This window comes from Lineus longissimus, chromosome 19 (assembly GCF_910592395.1).
Source record: "Lineus longissimus chromosome 19, tnLinLong1.2, whole genome shotgun sequence".
Classification (NCBI taxonomy): domain Eukaryota; kingdom Metazoa; phylum Nemertea; class Pilidiophora; order Heteronemertea; family Lineidae; genus Lineus; species Lineus longissimus.
Window position 1 is genome coordinate 3,949,536 of NC_088326.1, and position 22,752 is coordinate 3,972,287.

Sequence of the window (22,752 nt, forward strand, 5' to 3'; positions counted from 1 at the left end):
GAGGCGCATGCGTGCGGATTCAAACAATCAAAGAATGCGAAAAATAAGACATTCCTGGGGTCATACAATGCTTGGCAGCTGGGTAGGCTAAATGCATGGTAACGCCGGTTGCGCATGATAGCGTACCTATGACTTGACCTTTAAATGCCATTGTTGAACTTTGTCAACAATGCGCAACCTCAGGCGAACTCTTATTGGTCAGAAGTCCGCACTAGGCGAACTTCGAATAAAGTTACTTTTCTCAATAACTATGTGACGCTTACTATTTCTACCTGTATCAGTAGATGCCATTAATTACATGTAAGAGATCTCCGAAAAGAAAAATGCAAACTCCCCTCCAGTTTTTCCGCAAAACAAAGAAATTTGTCAAAGCCGCAATATGAATTTCACACGTGACGCAATTCGCGGGAAATATGATTTCGCGCCAATGACGAAAGCTTTGTTGTCTCCGGCGATTCGGCCATTTTCGGGCAGCTGTTGTGATTTGGTAGCGACAATAATCTTTGTCCATCCTTCATACCAGGGCCCCCTAATGCACTTTAATCTTCCGATTCACATTCAGGAATATTTCGGCTTGCTTTGGAAGAAATATTACAGAACTTGATGTTGTTTCAAAGTATTTTTGAGTAATTTTGTCGACCGACCGGAACCATCTTTTTGTGTTTACAAAAATTCCAAACATTGCCACCGCATCACTTTGATCGAAAATGCCTCGTGGAGTTTTCCATCCTAACTTCGTTTCTCCAACCTCGATGCATCACCGGGAGTTTCATGTGACATCTCTACTGTCCCCTGAAAAACAATTGCTCGGTGTTTCGAGTGTTTACGACGCAACAACACTGATTGATGTGGATGGACAATGCGACTCCCTTGCAAACATTCTTGATGAAGTGGCCTCGTACACCCCTCTCGGTCCTGACCCGATTTCAACACAAAAAGCATCCCTAATGCGGCCCCAGGTAAATTATGCATAATTCCTCATAAACTGACTGTACTTCCATTACTTTTTCAGAAAGATTGCAAGTTGCATGAAGACTTTATCCCACTTTCTTTCAGCCAACCCCGGCCCAACACCAGAACGCGACCACCATGGCATGGGCTTGGGACCAGGGCTGCCCCCCCCCCCACCCCATTCCTTCTGTCCACACACAGGCCACCCATCTTGGCCTCTTTCAAGCCAAGGAATGTAATTCTTTCTTGCAATCATTCCCACGCTGGCTTATCCGCTCAAGTTGCTGTGTAACGTTTTCCCGTACTTTCTCCTGTCGACAAAAGTTTCCCGTATTTTCCTGTGCCAAGTCTTGTTCATATAATTCATGAATTGAAAACAACATGCCTTCTCGTTCTGTTACTATGGCAATGACGAGATTGATCAACTATGAGCATGACAGGGGGAGACGTCATGTCACAAAAGCCAGAATCAGGACTAGGTTAGTTCCAGTTGTGCAGTGGCTTGTCAATCAAGTGCTGAATTCAGCGTTGCGGCATGCTCTATTGCAACGTGTCAGTCAGCAGGCTCTGTTTTGTTGTGTGGCAACAGTAAGGGTTAAAATCAGCTTTTTAGAAGTAAACCTGCAGGCCAACTTTCGAATATCGTTTTTGTCTTCAGGCCTATTGCATCACTTGCTTTCACTCTTCCAGGCCAAGCGTAAGCTTGAACTAGAGCCCCGCCTGCCAATGAATGAGGGATTCAAGACGCCAAAGGCCAAGAAGCGACGGACAAGTTCCGTCTCGAGTACGGGAATGAGCCCAAAAGTCAAGTCGCCCCTTGAGAAGACGAGATACGACACATCTCTGGGACTCCTGACGAAAAAGTTTGTGGGGTTATTGAGAGCCGCACCGGATGGGGTAAGTCTAGGTCCTGCAAATTTAAGATTGCTCTTATCTCTTGCCTGACCAAGGACCAACCAGTCTCGATGCTGGCTGACTTTTGTTGGTGTTCAATTTGTCGGCAGCTTTATTTTGAGACACCCTGCCATTATCTCGGTCATGGGAACAGTCGTCAACCCTTAGACTGATGTCCTCTCTCCAGCTGCGAGAACCCTCGGTTCTCTTACGTAATTAATATTCCTGACTTTTTTCAGATTTTGGACTTGAACAAAGCAGCCGAATATCTTGAAGTCCAGAAACGGAGGATCTATGACATCACAAACGTATTGGAAGGCATCAACCTGATAAACAAAAAATCCAAAAATAACATCCAATGGAAGTAAGTGATAAAAAGGCAAATGGTGTTTTCGTTGTTGTTCCATCTCGCTCTCATCGACTTCCAGCCCGAGACCTGTCCGAATTAATCACGTATTTGGTCATTCTCTTCCAGGGGGTCTAGTCAAGCCTTCTCAAAAGAACCAACCCGGAATGTCAGTGCGGCACAGGTCGACTTACACTCTGATCTAGCAGACCTCGAGGCCAAAGAAAACCGATTAGATGAACTTATCCGAAATTCGACGCTACAATTAAAAATGTTGACAGACGACCAGGAAAATTCTCGTTTGGCCTACGTGACGTACCAAGATATTCGAAGTATAAAAAGTTTCGAGGAACAGACTGTGATTGCTATCAAGGCGCCTCCAGAGACACGGCTCGAGGTGCCAGATCCAACGGAGGTAATTACGAATGTTACGTGTTGTCTTCAGTCATAGGAAATTTGGAAAGCAGTCTGTCCACGTCACGTGCTGACTTGATCACACCACTGTGGGCATGAGGCAGTGGAGCAAACCCAGGTAGTCTAGTCAACCGAAACTAGATCAACTTATTGAACTGTCTTCTAGAATGGAGCAGTGGTGTCCACAAGGCCATTTGTCAGGACATCCCAACCTACCTTGGGAACTTACCCACCCCAACCTACCTTGGAAACTTACCCACCCCAACCTACCTTGTAACTTGCCATTTGGGCAAGCGGTCATTTTCTAGGGAACCAGCTGCCAGTTCATCAGGATGGCAGATTCTATCGTTTCGTCTTTGCAGTAACTAAAGACATGGCTGTTTGAGAGACGTTTTGAGGGATTGGCGCTTTGCACACGATCACACAGAGAAAAGGCGCCCTCTATAAATCTTATGTTGCGTTATTCTCTCTCTTTCCAGAGCATACAAATTTGGTTAAAAAGTACACGCGGTGCGATTGAAGTTTTCCTGTGTCCCGAGGACAGTAGTTCAAGTAGTAACAGTGGTACTAGTCAAAGCAGTTGTGACGAGTCGAGTTGCTCAGAAGATTCGAGGGACGGATTTGGCTACAGAGGTAAGGAGTGTTGGATTGTTTGCTCAAGTGAAACTTGATGTGAAATGGTCTGTCTCTCTTTTTTTCTTTTAAGGTTCTCGGCTGGTTTGTGCCAAAACATGTCAGCGTGGCCGACATTCTTGACATAAATATTGTTAAAGGGATAACATATTAAAGGATACAGTAGAACCACCCCTAGCGGACACCCCTCTATTATGGCCACTCTCTTAATAAAGACACAAGTTCCAAATTGATTGTTTCCAATCAATTTGACCTCTGTAATCAGGATCCTCTCTATTAAGGACAGCACCTGTCAGTCCTTAATAGAGAGGTACTCCTGTACCTAATGTAACCATAAGGGATAGCATGGACTTTTTCACTGGTGCTGCTTTATTGGTAAAATGAAGGTTTGTGTTGTTCACGAAAAGTAGGCAAATCGGCCTAACCAACATAAGTTACTGCAGCTTTTTCATATTTCAGCAAATCCCAAGTTAAAGAACGCGCTTCTCGAAGAGCAAGACATCTCGCCCGATAACTGCCGAGACATTCTCCTCCAGACCGAAGATCAGAACCTCGACCATCCGTTCTTACAACTCGAACCTCCTCTCAGCGAATCAGATTACACGTTCAGTTTAGACGACGCGGAAGGCATCTCCGATTTGTTTGATGCCTATGATTTGCATTTTTAGATGTCGATGATATTTAATATTCGTTTTCCTCAAGATTTCCCCCCAAGTAATTCCATCAGTACTCCTTTATCTTTCTCCTCAACAGCAATGTAACATTTCCGATATTTGGAGGATTCGGATTGAAACCCTGTTGTTACTTGCTCCTTCTCGTTTAGAAATTGATGGGAGTTGCTCGGGTGAAGTCTTGAGGAGAAGTAGTCACTGCCATACCAGTTTGTCGAGCATTTATAATGTGCTGACATTGTTTTTGTTGTACATTTCAATTTTTTGTGTTGTTTTTAGACAACTTCCATGTTCAATGCAGTTGTGTTCATGATATTGTAGTGGATCAGTCTCGATCTACTAAACGGTCTTTGACTCTCTGTGTTAATCTGTTAAAAAAGTGCGTTCCAATCCATGAAGTGAATCAGTTCTCGTCCAAAAAAGGCCTAGGCATCGTTCAGGTTACCTTGATGAATGGCTCATGCAAACCTTTGCAAGTTTCTTCAGTAGGAAAAACCTTCAAGTTAGACTAGACCAGGGTGGGCTGGACTAACGTCCAATAGTTTATTGTACATAACATTTCACAAGGAAAGCATAGCGAAGTTAGTGTATCATGTGTTCACTTGTGGTCCTAAAAGGCCAATAAGGACCAGATTGTAAAAAGTTTGAAACATGGTGCTACAGTTCGGGCTCTGTACAAATATGACTTGTTCTCTCTTGAACTTTGAATTCCTCATTGTAGTGAAATTATCTTTACGATAGTAGATGTTGTTTTTATTATCATTATTGTTGTGAATTTAGGCTGAAAACTTTGCCCTTGTTTATGCGTGCCACTTGGCTTGACGAGTGGCCAAGTGGTTTTGAACAAGGCCCTGGGTTCTGCACCTTTCAAACAGCTAATGAAATTGAATATTCTTTTTTGAGTGTTGCATGTTGTGCGTTTAGTGTTCATAATCATAGTTTTTGTCAGATTTTTGTAAGGTAAGGTGGTACATAGCCCCAGTACAAATATAACTGAGTGTACTACAAGCCCTTTTCAACACTGCAGGAGGTAAAATTGTACTGAGCCTAAAATTGTACTGAGCCTAAAATTGTACTGAGGCAAAATTGTACTGGAACTATAATTGTACGGGAGGTAAAATTCTACTGCCTGGGGCTATAATTGTACAGGGGATATAATTGTTCCACTTTACCTTATATTACTTCAGAGATTTTTTAAAAATTTTTTCGGATGGCTGTTTCAGCTGGGCAAGGCGGCAACAAAGTGTTTTCTGAACTCACCGAAGCCAGGCATACCTGACCTTGAATATTTGAGCTGCTCTGGCGAGGAGTGTTGCCTCTCTGAAACATGTTATTTTTCTCATGATGAGTAGGATTTATCTCTCTTCGTTCTTTTTTCTCACTCAGCATTTGTAGCAGTAGCACTCTCCCTTCACTTTGAGAAAATGTCTATGATTGTATCACATTCAAAAAGTCTGGTCACACACAATCACTAATGTGTTTTAAGTCCGAGATTTTTTTAAGGTGCACAGGCAAAACTGAGGTCGCACCGGCAAAACTGCGATCGCACTTGCAACCGAACAATGCTGAACTAGTGATTTAAATCGCGGCTACCAGCGATGCAATGCGACCTGCAATGACTACCTCAAACAAGTCGTTATAGTCGCATGTGATTGCAGGTCGTAGCAATTTAAATCTCTCGTTGCGGGTGTTTTTGATCTCTGTCGGCCCGTCACTGTTTGTATTTGATGGCACGTTGTCTTTGGCTTTCAAGTATGATTTTTCTTTTCTTTTTCATGATAATGATTAAATAATTATGGCATGTTTTCACCTGTTGGATGTTTTTAAAATGACAATTATGCATTGTTTCGTTTTAAATAATGAGGTCCTCATTGTTTTATGCCCTCAGATGTTGTAAAAATTATTTCAAGATTTTGAAGTTCGATCTTTTATCTGTAAAGCACAACCAATGAATCTTACTTTTGGACACAAATTCAAATTCACAGCTGTTATATTTTTCAACCAGTTTCGAATTCAGTTAGGAAAATTTCTATTTTAATAATTTAATTAAAAGCACTTGCCTCAAGCATCCATTTAATTCAAATATCATAGATGGCATTATCCAAGGATTTTAGGTACCTTGTATGTTTTTTAGGAAATGAAAGAATTTGGCATTACTTTTTGGATTTCTACAGTATAGGAGCTTGTAGGATGTTTTTCAAACAGAATTTCGCTTTTTGAATATGCGAGGTCTTCATTTATCAATGGACTGATAATTACTGTCCCCGCAGCAATTTTGCTACAATATTGCTTGACAAAGTATGTTTTTCACACTCGACTTCTAAAATTTGTTTTGTTTCAAAACAAACCAAAAATTAGCATCATAAAAATCTTGCATTAACAAAAGTTTGTTAGTTAAAAAGGAACAACAGAATACATGTTTGTAAAAAAAAGGATAATGAACTCTTCTATTTATCTCAGTCCAAAAGCATCTTTTAAACTTGTATATAGATACTCGAGGCTTCTTTGAAAGTAGTTATTAATATATGAATATAACTTGGTTTTCTTTGTACAATGAAAGATTTGCACTAGAATAATGAATTTAATAATAAAACATTTAGAATATATGTCTGCGTTCTGTCCTTATTTGATCCATGTCCATGTCCCTGTCCCTCCCTGGAAAACAACGAAGGTCCACATTTTGGTGCCGATCTCTAGATTATTTGCTCAGTGCACACCCTTTGGAATCCACTCCAAACTTCTCCATCTTCTGCCGAGTCATGGCCAACAACCTTCCCCAGGAAATTTAGCCACAAACTGAATGCCACCCCTAAACAAGTGCCTCGTATAGACTGGACAATGTGTGCATCTTAATGACCGTTTTCTCGCAGTGGCACGGCTGTGCCAGGACCACCAAGGAGCTTGGTTCGTTCTCAAACGACTGTTGGTTCTCTGGTTCCAGCATTTGAGCTGTAAAAACTGCACGTATGAAGTCCAAGAAGATATATCAACTGTAACCGGCCAAACCCTGAAGCCAGAGTAGGGTTACAACGTCGATCTGAGAGCCATATCGAGGCTCCTTGAGTGTCCTGGTATGGCCTCTCACCACAGTGAGGAAGCTGTCTGTTTGATGAACGGACCACCCAACGACTTGGTTGACAGTCCAAGGCTGGAATCACACAGAGAGGTTGTTGGCCATGACTGAGAGATGCGTGGGGAGGTTCCAGCTGATTCTACAGGTTGGTCTAGTAATGCATTTTCCAATATCCTCTCTGATTGTTTCACAGAGCCACAGTGCTCCCTGGCCGGGATTTTCAGAGGAAATCATATAGAATTTCCATTAACCTCCCTATTTTTGTCTGAGATCTCCTTATTGTCACTCCGGAAGGTTGGCAACTCTGCCACTGGTGACTGCCAAATTATCACATCCCACTGAAAGCCTTTTGATTTTTGGTGGACATCCCCATTCACTTCCCTTGATGGGAAAGGCCAGTTCAAAAGAAGAAGACTTACTTACTTAGTCAACTTCGTCCCTGGTGCTTGGGCATAAGGCCTTCACCATTTCTCGCCATTTTTCCTTGTCCTTGGCCACTCATATTGCTGTGTCCCAAGACAGGCCCCGGGGACAGGCCAAAGGTTTCCAGCTCTTTCGTCTTCGTGTGGCCCCAGGTTTTCTCCACGTTTCCGTCTCCCTTGTGGGGTCCATCTGAGAGCCACCTTGAGTATACAATCTGGTTGCATTCTCAGCACATGACTTAGCCATGGGAATCTCCTCCACCTGATCTCGTTCCAGATACATTCCGTATGAGTCTTTTCATAGAGAGCCTTGTTGGTGATCTTTCTTGGCCAGAATATCCTGCAGATCTTGTGTAGGCATCCGTTATGGAAGGATCTATTCCCATGTCTTCGGTGGTTCTCCAACATTCCGAGCCAGAAAGCCATAAGAAGATGGGCAATTTTGTCGAGGTAGCTCTTGGAGCAAAGATTGAAGGCCATCCAGCTTGAAAGTGGGATAGTACCATGGACCGAAACTTCCATTTTCCAAAACAAATAGTCCCTCAGGCTTTCCTATTGTGTCCTCTGGGACGAAATCATCCAGGGGTAATTTGGAGATAAATTGTCTACGTGATGTCTAGTCCCCAGGGGAAGAAATGTCCATTAAAGGTGAAATGTCTATGTGATGTATTGTCCACGGGGGACAAACTGTCCTGAGAAACCGCTAGATTGTCCATGGACGAGCTGTCCATTCAAGATGAAGTGTCTTTTTGATGTAAAGTCCCTAAGAGACAAAGTGTCCTGAGAAATGTATTGTCCAGGGTAGGTTGTCCATTTGAGAAGTATTGTCTTTGTGATGTTAAATCCCCAGGGGACAAAATGTCCTGAGAAATGGATTGTCCTGGGTAGGTTGTCCATTTGAGAAGTATTGTCTTTGTGATGTAAAGTTCCCAGGGGACAGAATGTCCTGAGAAATGGATTGTCCAGGGTAGGTTGTCCATTTGAGAAGTATTGTCTTTGTGATGTTAAGTTCCCAGGGGACAGAATGTCCTGAGAAATGGATTGTCCTGGGTAGGTTGCCCATTTGAGAAGTATTGTCTGTGTGATGTTTTGTCCTAAGGGACAAGCTGTCCCAAGAAAGGGATTGTCCAGGGACAAAGTCCCCAGAAGACAAACTGTCTCGAGAAACAGATTTTCCATTGGAGAAATATTGTCCATGTGATGTATTGTCCACAGGGGACAAAAATTCTCGGAAATGGATTCTTCTGGGAGGGACAGGCTGTGTGTAGGATTCATAGTCCCAGGGGACACCCTATCTCTTGGTACCCAGGGAACAAATTGTCCCGAGATATCGATTGTCCAGGGATGAGTTGTCCCTCCCAGGACTCTGCAGACAATCTACTCTTGTCCAATGACATTTGATTTGTTGGGAAGTACTACTGATGGGTGGAAGGTCGGTAGTTTAATATTGCCACTGGTTGGTCCTTCAATGACTGGGAGATGTAACTGCCCAACAGATTTGTTGGGAACTACTACTGATGGGTGGAAGGTCGGTAGTTTAATAATGCCACTGGTTGGTCCTTCAATGGCTGGGAGATGTAACTGCCCAACAGATTTTTCTGAACTGAGCAAATTTGTGTTTCATCTACAGCAAACCTTTACAAAAAGAACAGAATAAGCGTATAAAGAGATGATAAGACTTTTATTCAAATACTTTAGTAAAATATGGATGACAGTTTTAACAGGTACGGCTGTTTGCCACAAAATGCATTGGACACAATTTTTATGAGACAAAATGTCATATTACACCTGTCCTCCATTCGACGTCAGACAGAGCCCAAAGTCCTTGTAGAGCTGTAACTAATGACTACTCTACAGCGATTCAGTTGGAATTTAGCAAAAAAAGTTAATTTTTTCCGATTGTGCATAATACAACATACTCTATCTAGTGTCATTGATGTAAGGCCACTTCATCAATGACTAAGAATTTGGAGTAATTACTGGAGTCTTTACATGTGGAATGTAATTTGATATGATCAACTCATCAAACCCAGCCACATTTATTGTACCATTTTTGGCTCTCGGGCAGTACTGAATCTGACAAATATTTTAGAACCAATTGAAGAAACACTGTTCACTAGGCCAGGAACAACGTAAAAAGGTAACGTCAAACAGTGGTGAAGGCCTTATGCCCCAGCACCAGGGACGAAGTTGACAAAGTCAGTACGTCTTCTTCTTTTGAACTGGCCTTCCCCATCAAGGGAAGTGAATGGGGATGGCCAGCAAAAATCAAAGGCTTTCAGACACAGTGGTTCCTGATTCCACGAAGTGAGATAGGGGAGAACTCAGGTCGATATCAGCCACTTAGATCAAATCACTGTAGCGACAAAAAATAACAGTTGGCCTGGGAATCGTGTATAGCGTATGTGGTCTCATGAATTTTTAGGCTGAACTAATATTGTGGTCAACTTGTGCTTGAGGCTTCAATATTGTCCAAAGTCCTGACGTCTGCCTTTCCTACTTTTGCATTTCGAAATAAACAACTATCTCTACTGGATATACAAACCGACTCTTAAATTAACGTTAAATCTGACTGTACATGACTACAGTACCTTTATGTTTTAAACTAGTACTAGCACAGATAACACAACATTCTGCAATTGAAAATCCCTTTTCCAGCTTTTAAAAAAATCACTACGAAACAAAATGAAAGACAAATAACAAATTCCTGTGGCAAATTGCAGAAACCAGTTTCGTAGATTTGAAGTGACTGCATACTCAAACGCACAACCATTGGCAGTCAAGACTGATTCAATTAGACTGAAAGGGGTGTCCAGTGCCTATGTATTCTCTGGAAAGAAGAGGGGTGGGGTGCCCTTTGAAATTTTAGCCAACACCAAATGGTAGTCCAGTGGTCCTATGAAAAAAGTCCTGTAGGCCTTTCATGGGTCTCTGCTGTTTTCCGGCATACAACAGCGGCCGCCTAGTTGCGTCTGACGCATAAGATGGGTGAACACTTCTTCCTGGTTTAATGTTTTTAATTAGGAACACCTACATCAGATATACCATCCCTGCGTGGCAAGTGCATGATTTGAACTTGTTTTAACAGAGATGCTAAGAATGACAATGACAATGATCATGAAATTTGCTGAAGAAAAATACAGCAAGATTTCATATTTTGATACCACATTTGAAGATGTTAAAGATACACCCTGCAATAGCTTTTATCCCCGGATATAATCTTTGATTAATGCAAAAGAATTTGGCCTCAAAGATTTCACTCTTTCACACCCATTCTGGATTTTTTACATTTGCACATCAGAATCCGTTTAAACATTATATTGTATGATCTACATGGTGTCCCAGAAATAAGTCAATACACAATTTAATTTCATCACTTGATTCACACAATCCTTTTTATGCAACTTAAAATTCTGTCCAAAATGCCCCTCCTCAGTTTTTAAAAATATAATGGTGACTGTATCTTGGGTCCCTACATCATAGGACCTGACCCTGCATTTTTCAGGGACACCCTGTATAGAGCAACGCAACTTTAAACCCTTCAAATAATGGCATTCCAAGATTTAATATTTACATACCTATCAATAGCTGTAACCTGAGAAGTTTTGCGGTCGTTTAAATAATTCAATCAAATACCAATTTTTTTTAACAAGAGTTGGAAATATTTTTGGGCCAACAAGATCCTAAAAAGCTCTAGTTGGTCCATGAAAAAAACACTCACAAAATGTAAAGTATTGTGGTGAACCACCAAAAAATGCCGCAAAGTCTTTACAGGCCACAGTATATCTGAATTAGCCCTCACCATCAGTTACAAGTGGACGTATATTTCTTCATAATTGAGACACAAAAACACCTTTTAGATGTGTGAGCAACTGAATATCAACCTAATCCAATAGTGGAATTCCAAATATGAACTGCTCACAAGCAACAACAAGAACTTAGAAAAAAATTAACCTCTTTATCCCTCGAAGTGGGATTTTTTAAAGCAAAAGTTGACTTTTTTTGTTGAGAAGGACAGGAGAACTAATTCAGATCTTTCATATTTTTTCTAAAAACGCTTTTCTTATAATTCAGTCTTTTTCTTCTTGTCATCCACATCCGCAACGGTGTCATCATTGTCGTCTTCTACCGGTAGCTGCAATGAAAAGATCATAATATATAGTATAGCGAGACCTTAATAAAAATTGCCTTCTGCTGACTGCTGTTAACCTGTTAACCACATAATTTTTGATTTGTTAACCGCGTCCTATTGCGTAATTAATTAGATTACACATGCACATCCTCATCTAACAGTCGCTTCGTCTTGCATACTGTAGCCATGATTCAGCTCAAAAACTGGTGCCAGTGGCGGCCCGTAGTGTTCTGAAACTAAACTACACTGTGCTGACGATCTAAGGGGATTCCCCATCGAGTTTCTGAGTGTTGCGTGGACTTAGGCGAGTCACAAACACACAACTTCTACCAGTAACTCTTCTGACATATCTGAGGGAATACCCCTTCTCTGGTTTGCCGTAGATTAACATCAGATTTCCACGAAAGCATTAAAATACATTCTAGATACCTGTCCATCTTTGCCATCCCAGGCATCAACTTTTGTCGCCTTAGGTATTTTTTCGTTCCTTAGCGGAGCAGTCCTACCCCGCCCCACAGCAATCGCCCTGAAAAGAAGAGGAAGGTACTTTAAGCCGTCGTTCAATGCTTCTAGGTACGGTCCAAAAAATGTCATCAATTATGGGATCATTCGACACTTCACCATTAGCTCAAGATACTCTTCCAACCCCAAGAAAGTGTACAGAATGATCCTTGATTTCTCCCGCCTAAACTCTCACTGTCAAAAAAAATCGAACAGGAACAAAGGCTCAGATAACAAATGCGCAGTAACAGACGTTGAGAAATTCAGGGCCGAGCCGAGGACAATTCTATTCCAACGGGTCTATGGAGTGGTGGAGCCTTGAGCATAGTAGACTACAGAAAGGCACCGCAGAGATATATGTTTTATTCTTATTATATATTCATATCTTCCAATAAAATGAAAGCAAATACAAGTTTGGAGTACCATACTTTTGTATTAACAATGATAGAGATTACCATCTGACTTTACGATTTAACCACGGTCTATCCTGACCACATTCACTTGTTTCAGCAGACCTCAGATGAGCTGCTCAATCAGTACTACAACCAGAGGACTCGTGACCGGCACCCACTTATATCTACGAGTGGGCTGAAGCAAGTCAGACAAAAGACTTGCCAAGTCCTGCACCGAGTGGGAATCGAACCGCTACTCTGGAGACCAGTACACTCAATAAGTCGAAATGCTACAGGGGGTCACTCAATGCGTCAAGTTAGCAACATAACCTGGCCATTAAATTTTGACCATAAACCGTGAGATATTAACTTACCGTAAAAATTCATCAATTCCTTCCTTAGTAAAAGCACCTCTCATCAACACATATTTAGCCTTTTTTGCATTAATGGCCACTAAAGCTGGATATCCAAAACCACCCACTTCCAGTGCCTGTTCAATATCCATCTGGGCCGCCGCCTCTGACCATATCCAACTGAAATTGGAACGGTTGATCTATTATTATGGTCAGCAAAGATCTCTCTCAAAGATCTCTCTAAAACATGACTTATAATCAACCACAGTTTATAATCTAGCCGAGTTAGAGAAAGTGGGCGCACGACTAGCATCTTGCAGTTTTGACCACGTAAACACCAACAGGCCTTTCAATAACATGTACACTTAACATCTTTAAATACGTTGGTGTTAAATTTGGGACATGTGGCGTGCCCTTACAACATTAAACAGTGTGAAGACTATCAATTGAGAGGCTTAACTGATACAGCTGGTCCACCAAAATGTCCCTGCTTGGCAGTTGATTTCGAAGGCCGCAGGCTCAAGTTTTGATAGATTTTTTATTCATTTCATAAACTATACATACCCCCACAATTTCTTCTTATATTTTTCTCCAAGCTCTTTTAGGATGTTGATGTACTTGTTTCGGCCGGCTGCCTGGCTGTCGAGGATGTGCGGCAAGAATGAGATGACGCAGATAGGCTGTTCGTCACAGGCCTCCTTCACACTCTCGTCATTCAGAAGCTGGAAGTTGAAAGGAGGTAACAATACTTCTGTACGCCGATAATGATAATACACGCCCTTGGGGGTAGGGGTCCTCCTAAAGAAAGGGTATACACATCTGAGCACATCTGTGGCTGGCAGACCCAGTCAGTGAGAAGCTTCAAACCACCCTCTGTTCAACGGGGTGAGATATGAATTTCAGAGCCTCTACAGGTGTTATGTTATGTTGGCAACAGTTCTAGATTATAAGTTGGACAGTTTTTGTCTGAAAGTCGGGGCTTACCGGGGTTATTATTTAAGAGTAATGAAGTAGAAGGTTGGCTTTGCCATTCCATTGGGGAAAGTGCAGTAGAATGAGGCTCCTGATTAGCTGCGCAGGCCCGCTAAAGTGACCTTAATTAGCACCCTTTGCAGGCCAATACTGGGACAAAGATGTGCATGACCAGAATCAGATTGGTTTAGGGACATACGGGACTTGCCCACACCTTTGTCTGAGGTTTCTTCTTACTTTATGTGTCAGCTTTACCTGTATACTATGGGAGAGAGAGTCTCTTTGTAGACGCAAGGAAAGCCTCAAAATTACTTTCGTAATTAGGCATGAAAGAAACAAAGAAAAACCTGATATTTAGAAAACATCGAAAATATCCCACCTGTTTAATCTCTGGAGGAGGTATGTTCTCAGAAACTTTATCGAGAGCAAAAGCGACGATTCCACTAGCATCTCGACTGCCATCATAGTCATGAGCATCCTGGGGCCCTCGCTTCACTCCGCTGGCAAACCACTTGATTGTGGGGAATCCTTGGATCTGGCAGTGGAAAGTGAAAATACATTTCATATGATATTGTGTCTAGACTTATGATAGTGGAACATTTTTCCCTGACCTATTTATTACTGTAAACCTCTATTTTCAATAATCGACCTATTTATTACTGTAAACCTTCTTTTTTCAACAACCGACCTATTTATTACTGTAAACCTCTATTCTCAACAGCCGACCTATTTATTACTGTTAACCTCTATTAAAACAATCACAGGCATTTTATTATTACAGATTTTGCGTATAAATTAGACATACAAAAATGTAAATCTCAAAAGGTAAAAACTAAATTTCTTGATCCGTCATAATTAAATTGAAAATGTTTTCTTTTTTTCAGAAATTTTTTAATGGAATTGTCGAAATGGAACAAAAATTCAGAGTGAATGATGGGACGTAATTGGACAAATTCAAATCGGGAAACGATAATTGGCCAAATCATCCGTTCTTACCTGGTACATCTGCGCCATGTGTTTATGTTGGTCAGCGTCGAGCGCACCGACCTTCACCTTTCCTTTCAACTCCGTTGCGGCTTTTTTCCACTCCGGCGCCAAACGTTTACAATGACCGCACCAAGGCGCGTAAAATTCGACCAACCACACGTCGTCGCTGTTGATGACGAGCGACTCGAAGTTTGAATCTGTAAGTTCGATGACGTCTTCTTGGTTACCCGAGCCTCCGGATCCGCCCTGGAAATGGAACAATTTGAAATAAAACACCAAAGCCCCAATAGACAAACAGAGCAAAATAGCAAAATATTCCAGGGGTCAAGGGTCATTACGTTAATTCGCCCTAGCTAGTTCTGACCCCCAATTTAGGAAAATGCAAAGAGTTCCAGCGGTCAGTGGTCATTATGTTCTTTCTACCCTTGCCAGTTTTACCCAACTGACCCAAGAAAGCTGCTTTGAGGGGGGGATGATGTTATCAATATTTGCTCTGATAACCCTTTGGTGGTAGAACAATGGGAATCTAGGCCCAGATGCGAGCGGGCTTTATTTAAAGACAACAGACCCAAGTCATGGGCGAGGCCTGAATTCTTTTAACTGCGAGGGAAGGAGTAAAACAACCCAATTGTCCAAAGGCAAAGGGGCGCTCCAAGTCCACTGGGTTGGGCACTAATAATTTGTAATATTTTTGGGTCTGCAGTGTGCATTGCCTGGGGTGTATGATAGAAAGACAACCAATGTCTCCTACCAAAAATATATAAGGCAAGCAGACACCTCTATACATGCTTCCCGAAATTGGTGGCTTGCATTGGAACTAACTTTTTCCCCCTTGTCGTCATTAAAGGCATTCAAGTGTGTTGGTCAACCATGACTATCTCCTTTGTCCCTCCACCATAAGGCCTAGTTTCCCCTTATGACATCACTATTTCGAATACTGAGCGCCCCATTTCTGGAAAGGTGTGTAGGCAGGACTGTGTATTGGTAACTTCAAAGTAATGCTCAGTGCCGAGAATTATAACTCGGGTTGTGCTTATGTGAACTTTTGGTCAGAGGATGCACTTTCCTGATTAGAAAAATATGTCAATAAGTCGAATTGGTTTTATTTTTAAGGTGGATCTAGAGAAAGATGGGGTGCTGTCAAAGGAGGGGAGAGAATCGAAATTCTTCAACCCCCTCACCAAGAACCATCAGGCAAGGTGTTTTTTCGCTTAACTTGGTAATAGCTTCTCAATATTCAGCTTGCTTCTCAATATTCAGCTTTCAAAGCGGAAGGCAGCAAAACACAGGACAATACGGCATTAGAGAGCAAGACTGGAAGGAGAGTGACAGGTTAAACTGAAATCTTTCCACCACTTTCACTTGAGAGTATTTACAGTTTTTGTAAAGGGGAAACACTGGGACGCATCCGAAAATGTACACAGACATTACGTAGAATGTTCATGAACAGTTTCTGATGTATATCCACTGCACCACCCTCTCTTTACAGCAACAGTGTAACTAGACATTTTTCTGACGTTAGTCAGGAATCGCTGCACCCCTTCATTTAATAATGGACTCCTCAGTAACTTCTGCAATATGTCATGGTTGGAGATTACCTATTATTTTCAAGGGTGGAAAGGTTACAGAAATTTTAAACCCCAAGTTGAAAATTTATCAATCAGATTTAAAATTCAAGATATACAAACAATCATTTTAAAGTTTAGGTTTGTTTATTGATAATTGCTCATTTTGCTCATCACAACCACGGTAACATTCTTGGGACCTGCTTCAAGTCTTTTAGTACAAGCCTGAAACTAAGGGACAGGACAAGGTCTTGGTCTGGCACTAGACTATGATTTGTCAAGCACCAACTAGCTGGTCCTCACCTTCTCAGACACCAAGTTCAAGTTTGACAACAATTTGACAACAGTATAGCTCGGTGTGACAAGTTTGGTTCCTCAATTGAACAGAACGACTGCGGGAGCCAACATAGTTGAAAGTGTCAAACTGATGCAATTCACATCTTGGCAAATCTAAATCAAGAACACGAGACTAGTACTACTACAGACTTATATGGAAAACAACTGCAGAACTTTACTCGTCGAATGATTCGTCCTCCCACTGTTAGTCCAAGACTGACACGCTTAGATTTTCTTCTTCTTCAACATTTTCGAGAGAAGCTTCAACACATCTTTGTCCAGGCCTTCAATCTTGTCCTCAGCTTCCAATATTTCCTTCAAAAGTTGCGCCCGAATCGTTTTCTCGCTAGGTTTTTTTGTTCCTTTTTTCGCCACTCCTTCACCACCCTTCTTCTGACTGGCTTTTGTAAGCTTCTTCGCATTTCCCACTTTTGACTTCTTCTTCCTCTTCTCTTTCCCATTTTCAGCTTTCGCTTTCTTCAACTTCCCTTTTCCCTTTCCAGTTTTTGATTTCTCAATTTCCCCTTTCCCTTTCGGCTTCTTTGTCGTTTTTCCCCGTTTCCCCTTATTGCGTTCCTTACCCCCTTTTCCCTTCTGACGCCTTTTCGGTTTCATTTCAAACACAACTCTCTTTATCTTTACACCACCCTTATCTTTCTTTTTTTTCTTCCCTCGCTTTTGATTTGCTTTTTCTCTGTGTTTGCCCTGTTTTGCCTTTTTCTTTTTATCTTTACTCTTTTTCGATTTACCCTTTTTCTTTTTACTTACACCAGACCTGCTCCCACCTCCACTCCCGGATTTCCCAGACATCTTCGACTGGACCAATTTCCTTGCATGATCTAAGGCAGCGTTCACAATGCCGTCAGCACTTCTGGCTCCTGAAATGTAGAGAGGTCAAAGTTTATAACCACAGCCGTATCATCGAGGCAGGGGGCTACTGAAAAACATCATTGTAATGCTGATTCTGGACAGAAAAAAAGGCAAAAAGCTTAATAGGGAAAGCGTTTAATGTTTTTGACTCACCATTGTAATCCTCAGGTGAATTTTTATTCAAACCGAAGATCTTAATTGTGGGGAATCCTCGAACACCATATTTCCCGCCGAGAGAATTGTGTTCATTGGCATCCACCGCGGCTACTTTCACCACACCCTGAAGATGAGATATTTTTTGATTAGTATTGGCTGGAAAAACAAAGGATGTGTGCAGGGAGGGATACATAGGGTTAGAGGGACTGAAATAGGGACTGTATGGTTAGTGGAATCACATCGCAATTTCGAAGTTGATCACGCTTGCCATAAATTGTTTATTTGTGGCGAGACAACGATCGTGTTCAGTAGGAAAAATTTCATTTTCTGCTACTTTCATGTTGCCCTGAAGATGTGACATTTTAACGTTGGTGTTGACCAGAAAACAAAGGACTTGCGCATGAGATTGCAAGATTTTTTACGAAAAAGTCACAAAAATTATTCTATTACATCAGGAACGGACAAATGCAGTATCAAAGATTGAAACGCTTGTCAGCGATCTCTGATTTTTTTTTCGGAGCACAGATTGAAATCATAACAATGTTTTTGTTTCCTTCACAACGTCTGGACTCTCGGTTCTTATACCTGGGGACGGATTTTGATTCCACAGCATAATTACTGGCCCATGGGTTCGAGTTTGGAATTTGGTAGGTGACCAAGGTTAAGGAGGCCACTGCCTCTCGCCAAGGCATAATGACATGACAAACCATCTGCATGTAACAACGATAATGATCACTTGTGAATTGTTTGTGACAGATGCACAGCCGAGCAGATAAACAGATGGTATGTTTGTAATAATTCATCATCTATTGTGAATTGGTTAGTTCCACAACACTGTTGTGAAATCTGTGGCAACATCTGGAACGATGAAGACACATTCTACTCTAGTCCAACACACACATTATTTTGCATCAAAGGGGTACGTCAGTTACGGGTGGTCCAGGAAAATAGAAATGCAGTTATACACAATGCTGTAGTGCAGTTGTTATGTATGCGAATTTGGATGATACAGGATGATGCTAAGACTTGTGACCAAGAATTTATAAAGACAAGGTCACAAGGGTTTGGGTTAGGGCCCTAACCATTTTAATTTTGTACCAACAACCTAACACTTTTTACTGTCAAATGAACATTAACCAGCCCCCTGGTTAAATAGTGTGCATTTAGTGAACATTAACATTTATCACCGAGATTCAACATTTTTGTTGTGCTATAATTCTTGTTGTTAGCCATACCTTAAGTGCTGTTGCTGCCTTTTTCCAAGCTGGCGCTAATTGTTGGCAATGACCGCACCTGAAAAAGAGAACAAACTTTCGGTGCATTTGCTATCATAGAGTGCATATTACACATAAGATTACAAATTATTCAAGAAAAATTTTAACAGGGGTCATCGTTATCTTGACCCCTTGACTTTGATGACTTTTAAGCCCTTCAAATTCAGCTTCTAAACCATGCTGTTAGAGCGTACAGTAACTTTTTATTGCAGCGATATGCAGTATTCATCACATGTGACAAAAATTGCTTGGCAGCGGGTTATCGCAGGTGCCTGTGAAAAGAATCAACCGTTTCTGTGACGTGCGCTTTATAGACATGTATATCAAACAAGCTTGATTATGATTTCATAGCAGATCGCCACAAGCAAATAGATCCACAGACAATGGTCTTCTGATCGCTCATCACACAGCAATGATTATTGCATTAAACTGCGATAAAAGTTGCTTGTCTACAGTATGCTTTAACGCGCAAGCGATGCCAAGGCCAAAGACACATCCCATCACGAGGTGAACAAATTATTATTTTGTTAAATACAAATATTTTTGGTCAAAATATAACAAGCTTACCATGGTGCGTAGAATTCGACAAACCAAACTTCGTCGCTGTTCATCACTTTACTCTCAAAATTTGCCGGTGTAAGATTGATGACATCGTCAGAAGACGAGTAGAGAGCGTTAGCAACAGCTAGGACTGTCGTCAGGAATAAACCTAAAATAGAACAACAAACAAACTCACGTTTAGACTAGTATATCTAAAAGGGTGCTGTACCCCGCTGCTGGAAGCGCCAGTGTCAACCTGCAGGATCAGCAGCAACCTCTACGAGTATCACTTGCCTCTCAGTCTCACCTCTCTGAGTAAAAGTCACTTATACAGCAGGCTGAGGAAGTCATTGCAAGCCAAAACAAACCTAAATATAGGCAAACGAACAAAAGAACATGTCAGTGGTGTGTGACCATGCGGTCTTTTGTTTGCTGCTTGTTTCTTGTGGCCAGCAGTGGCTTCCTCCGCCTGGTGTTAGGGCCTCTATTTAAGGCCAACCACTTCTCTGACCAAATCCAGCTTCGGTCTGTCAGCAAAGTCCTCAGCTGTAAGTTGGATGAACCATACGAACATTAGTATGGCGAGGCAGCATGTTCGCTAGTGCTCTAAAGGAGCCATGATAAGGCTTTCAAACCCAACGGCCATGTTGCAACTCTGGCTTCAGCGTTTCAGCTGTTACAGTTGAAATTTAATCGTAAATTCCTCTCATCCGCGTAACTGTAACAGCCGAAATGCTTGAACCAGACATGGAACATCAATTGAAAACTTAAACATAGCTCCTTGGTGGTCCTGGGATAGCCTCGCAACAGTTAGAAATTGTGAGTTGGATGTATGGTTAATACGATACGAGTGGTCTTCATTCAGTTTGTGGTCGGATTTACTGGTAGAGACGGTTGGTGATGACTCAAAGAGGTGGGGCTGGGAGATGCTCTTAACACTTTCAGCGCCATCTGACGTAATTTTACGTCTTGCAAGTTCACACGGTTGAGCCATCCGACGTAATATTACGTCGCGTTTTTAAATTTCCCGCTTTGTCTTCGAGGCGACTAGCAGCGCAGTATAGGGGAAAACAATTTAACTATACAGCGCTTGAAGTGATAGTATGATGTTCAGCCAATGTGCTATTTATAGCCAAGATTGTCTGCATTCGAATAGGCGCAATGGCGGGTCGAAGATTGATGACGGGGGCAGATGTAGCCGAGAGTATGCCAAAAAGTGGGTATTCGGAAAGACACCAGATATTACTGTTCTATGTGTGGGGTACCATTGTGCAAAATCAAGTGCTTTGCTGACTATCATTCCAAATTAGCATTGTAAAGAGATCTAACAAAGAAGAACCAACACAGAAAATTTCATGTAATTATCTTTATTCCTTCTATTGTTTTCATAATTTTGAAAAAGGGTAAAAAGGGGCGTAACCTTGGCCCCTGGGGGAAGTACGCTAAATATGGCTGGGCGCTGAAAGTGTTAAGAGGCTGTAGTTGATTCCACAGGGTGATTGTGCCTATTCTATTCTACCTCCAAAATGCGCCTGAAGTTTCAATCAAAATAAATAATGCAAGCCATCACATTGTGTGACGTGACTGATTTCACCACTGACAGTACTAGCAGGTCTAACACCAAACACCTGCAATTGTACAGAAAGCAGGCAACAATGTATGAAAGACCACTTGGAATGTTCCTGACCAGCTGATAATGAATTCCAAGTGGCCTCAAGTTTGAATGGGTGGCTCTGGTGGAACGAAACAGGTGGTCACAAGCATGACGAGTCGTCCAGTCGGCAGATCAATCAAAATGATGGGGCAGCGATAGCGTAGTCGAAGACAGTCTGCCCTGGGAGTAATTACTCCAAGGTCTGCCTCATGATCAAGAGGTCATGGGTGCGACTCCTGGCAGCCGAGTCACTGCTAGCTTTGTTCTCTACTCTAGACTACACCTCTCCGCTGGTCGAATTCAAGTGAACATTGTCGGCTTCTGGTTGCTTTTTAACCCCCCCCCCCCCCCAGCCCAGCTGTTATCTGTGGAGACGGGGGTAATATGGTAGTAACCCAAAAGTGCTTTGAACAGGGAAACATGACATGAAATCTGTAAGGTGTTGAACATTATCAAGTTCATGGCATGTGCCATGGGCCATGTTCAGCCACTGTACACTGGCACTGTGTACAGGGTGTACATACAAGTTACACTACAGTAGTATGACTATGAGTACATGAATGAGTAGGGGAAACCCCCCTTGAGAGTGACATTTAAACATTGCAAAAGCAGCGGTTTCACCAGTATAAATCTACAAAATCTTATCAAAACTGCATACCTGATAAAAACATTGTTGCAGACGGATAAGTGTCCCAAGTTGGAAAGTCGGAAAATTCGGAAGAACTGAACAAAACCGCACAAATGTGCTAATTCCTCAAGAACACACGTTGATTTACCGTGGCCAGTGCTCATTGGCGGAGAGAACTGCGCAATCGCACAACATAAGCCGGGTTAACATTAGAAAAAATAACCCAAACCATGTCTCTATGACGCCAGAGGGAATTCCCTCAATTAAATTAGGGCGCGCATTTCAAAGTGGGCACATCTCACAGCGCGTGTTGGGTCACTGACTCTCCAGCACTCATCGGGGTACTTGCATGCAAAAGAGCCCGGGGAGAACCCAGGATCGTATTTCTGGATGAACCAGCGTGGCTTTCAAGGAACTGAAATTCCTGGCTCTTCGGTTCCTTGTATCTGGTGTCTATGCCAGGGCAGGGAGACCCCACCAAGTGAGAAACATGAGTAGCTTTCGTGGAGTCCGAATCGGATTCACTAGGCCAATTAACCCAATTGGTGCGAAACCATAGTGTCACGCATAAATGCTCATCCTGCCTTGGAGGAGGAATACCCCCTTAAGAAAATACCCCTAAGTGCAGAGCGAACTCTGAAGAAGAAGAAGAAGAAGAAGGTATAAGCCTAGCAGGAAATGAGTACTCAAATCTTCTCATTTATCATCGTCCTGGCATATCCAGTGGTTTTTAAAGGGGGACTATAGGCAGGAGGAGAGGGGATAATTTGGCCATATTCAAGTGACTAGTATACACAGTAAGGGCCCTAGGTTATGTCTCCTTCGTCATAAAGTACAGGCGAAGAGTATAGAAAAACACTATGTAAACTATAATATGATCCCCTCTCGCGAGAGGCGGCATTTATTCTACATAAGTTAACGGTAGGCTACGGAGATTATATTTCCCAACCGTTTGAAATTTTGATAAAACAGGACGAGAGCAAAAGTC

The 22,752-nt window shown here is 42.0% G+C and overlaps 3 protein-coding genes across 3 annotated transcripts in view; 2 read left to right on the top strand and 1 right to left on the bottom strand.

The window, feature by feature from the left end:
* Positions 1–460: 460 nt before the first annotated feature.
* On the top strand, positions 461–6,449 carry LOC135503341 (transcription factor E2F3-like). Its single transcript, XM_064796886.1, has 6 exons — positions 461–959; positions 1,642–1,848; positions 2,085–2,209; positions 2,321–2,606; positions 3,085–3,238; positions 3,698–6,449. The coding sequence occupies exons 1-6, from the start codon at positions 708–710 to the stop codon at positions 3,904–3,906; spliced, it is 1,233 nt and encodes a 410-aa protein (XP_064652956.1). The 5' UTR covers positions 461–707; the 3' UTR covers positions 3,907–6,449.
* A 2,617-nt stretch (positions 6,450–9,066) lies between these two features.
* LOC135503486 (protein disulfide-isomerase A6 homolog) lies at positions 9,067–21,928 on the bottom strand. Its single transcript, XM_064797096.1, has 11 exons — positions 21,795–21,928; positions 19,510–19,651; positions 18,904–18,961; positions 17,666–17,792; positions 17,411–17,520; positions 14,751–14,987; positions 14,134–14,289; positions 13,347–13,504; positions 12,804–12,962; positions 11,966–12,062; positions 9,067–11,539 (listed from the first exon to the last, which is right to left on the bottom strand). Exons 1-11 carry the CDS (start codon positions 21,805–21,807, stop codon positions 11,468–11,470), a joined length of 1,329 nt encoding a protein of 442 aa, XP_064653166.1. The 5' UTR covers positions 21,808–21,928; the 3' UTR covers positions 9,067–11,467.
* Positions 15,880–22,752, top strand: part of LOC135503485 (integrator complex subunit 9-like) — a 50,674-nt gene continuing 43,801 nt past the window's right edge. Inside the window, exon 1 of the mRNA XM_064797095.1 lies at positions 15,880–15,935. The gene's annotated coding sequence lies outside the window, so the exon portion shown is untranslated. The remainder of the gene's footprint in view (positions 15,936–22,752) is intronic.

Coding starts and splice junctions, on each gene's coding strand:
- LOC135503341 (XM_064796886.1), top strand. CDS start 708: ATGCCTCGTGGAGTTTTCCATCCTAACTTCGTTTCTCCAACCTCGATG. Junction 1,849..2,084: donor TGAGAGCCGCACCGGATGGG/GTAAGTCTAGGT, acceptor GACTTTTTTCAG/ATTTTGGACTTGAACAAAGC. Junction 2,210..2,320: donor AAAAATAACATCCAATGGAA/GTAAGTGATAAA, acceptor ATTCTCTTCCAG/GGGGTCTAGTCAAGCCTTCT.
- LOC135503486 (XM_064797096.1), bottom strand. Junction 13,505..14,133: donor CTCCTCCAGAGATTAAACAG/GTGGGATATTTT, acceptor TTCAACTTCCAG/CTTCTGAATGACGAGAGTGT. Junction 12,063..12,803: donor GGAATTGATGAATTTTTACG/GTAAGTTAATAT, acceptor TCTTCTTTTCAG/GGCGATTGCTGTGGGGCGGG.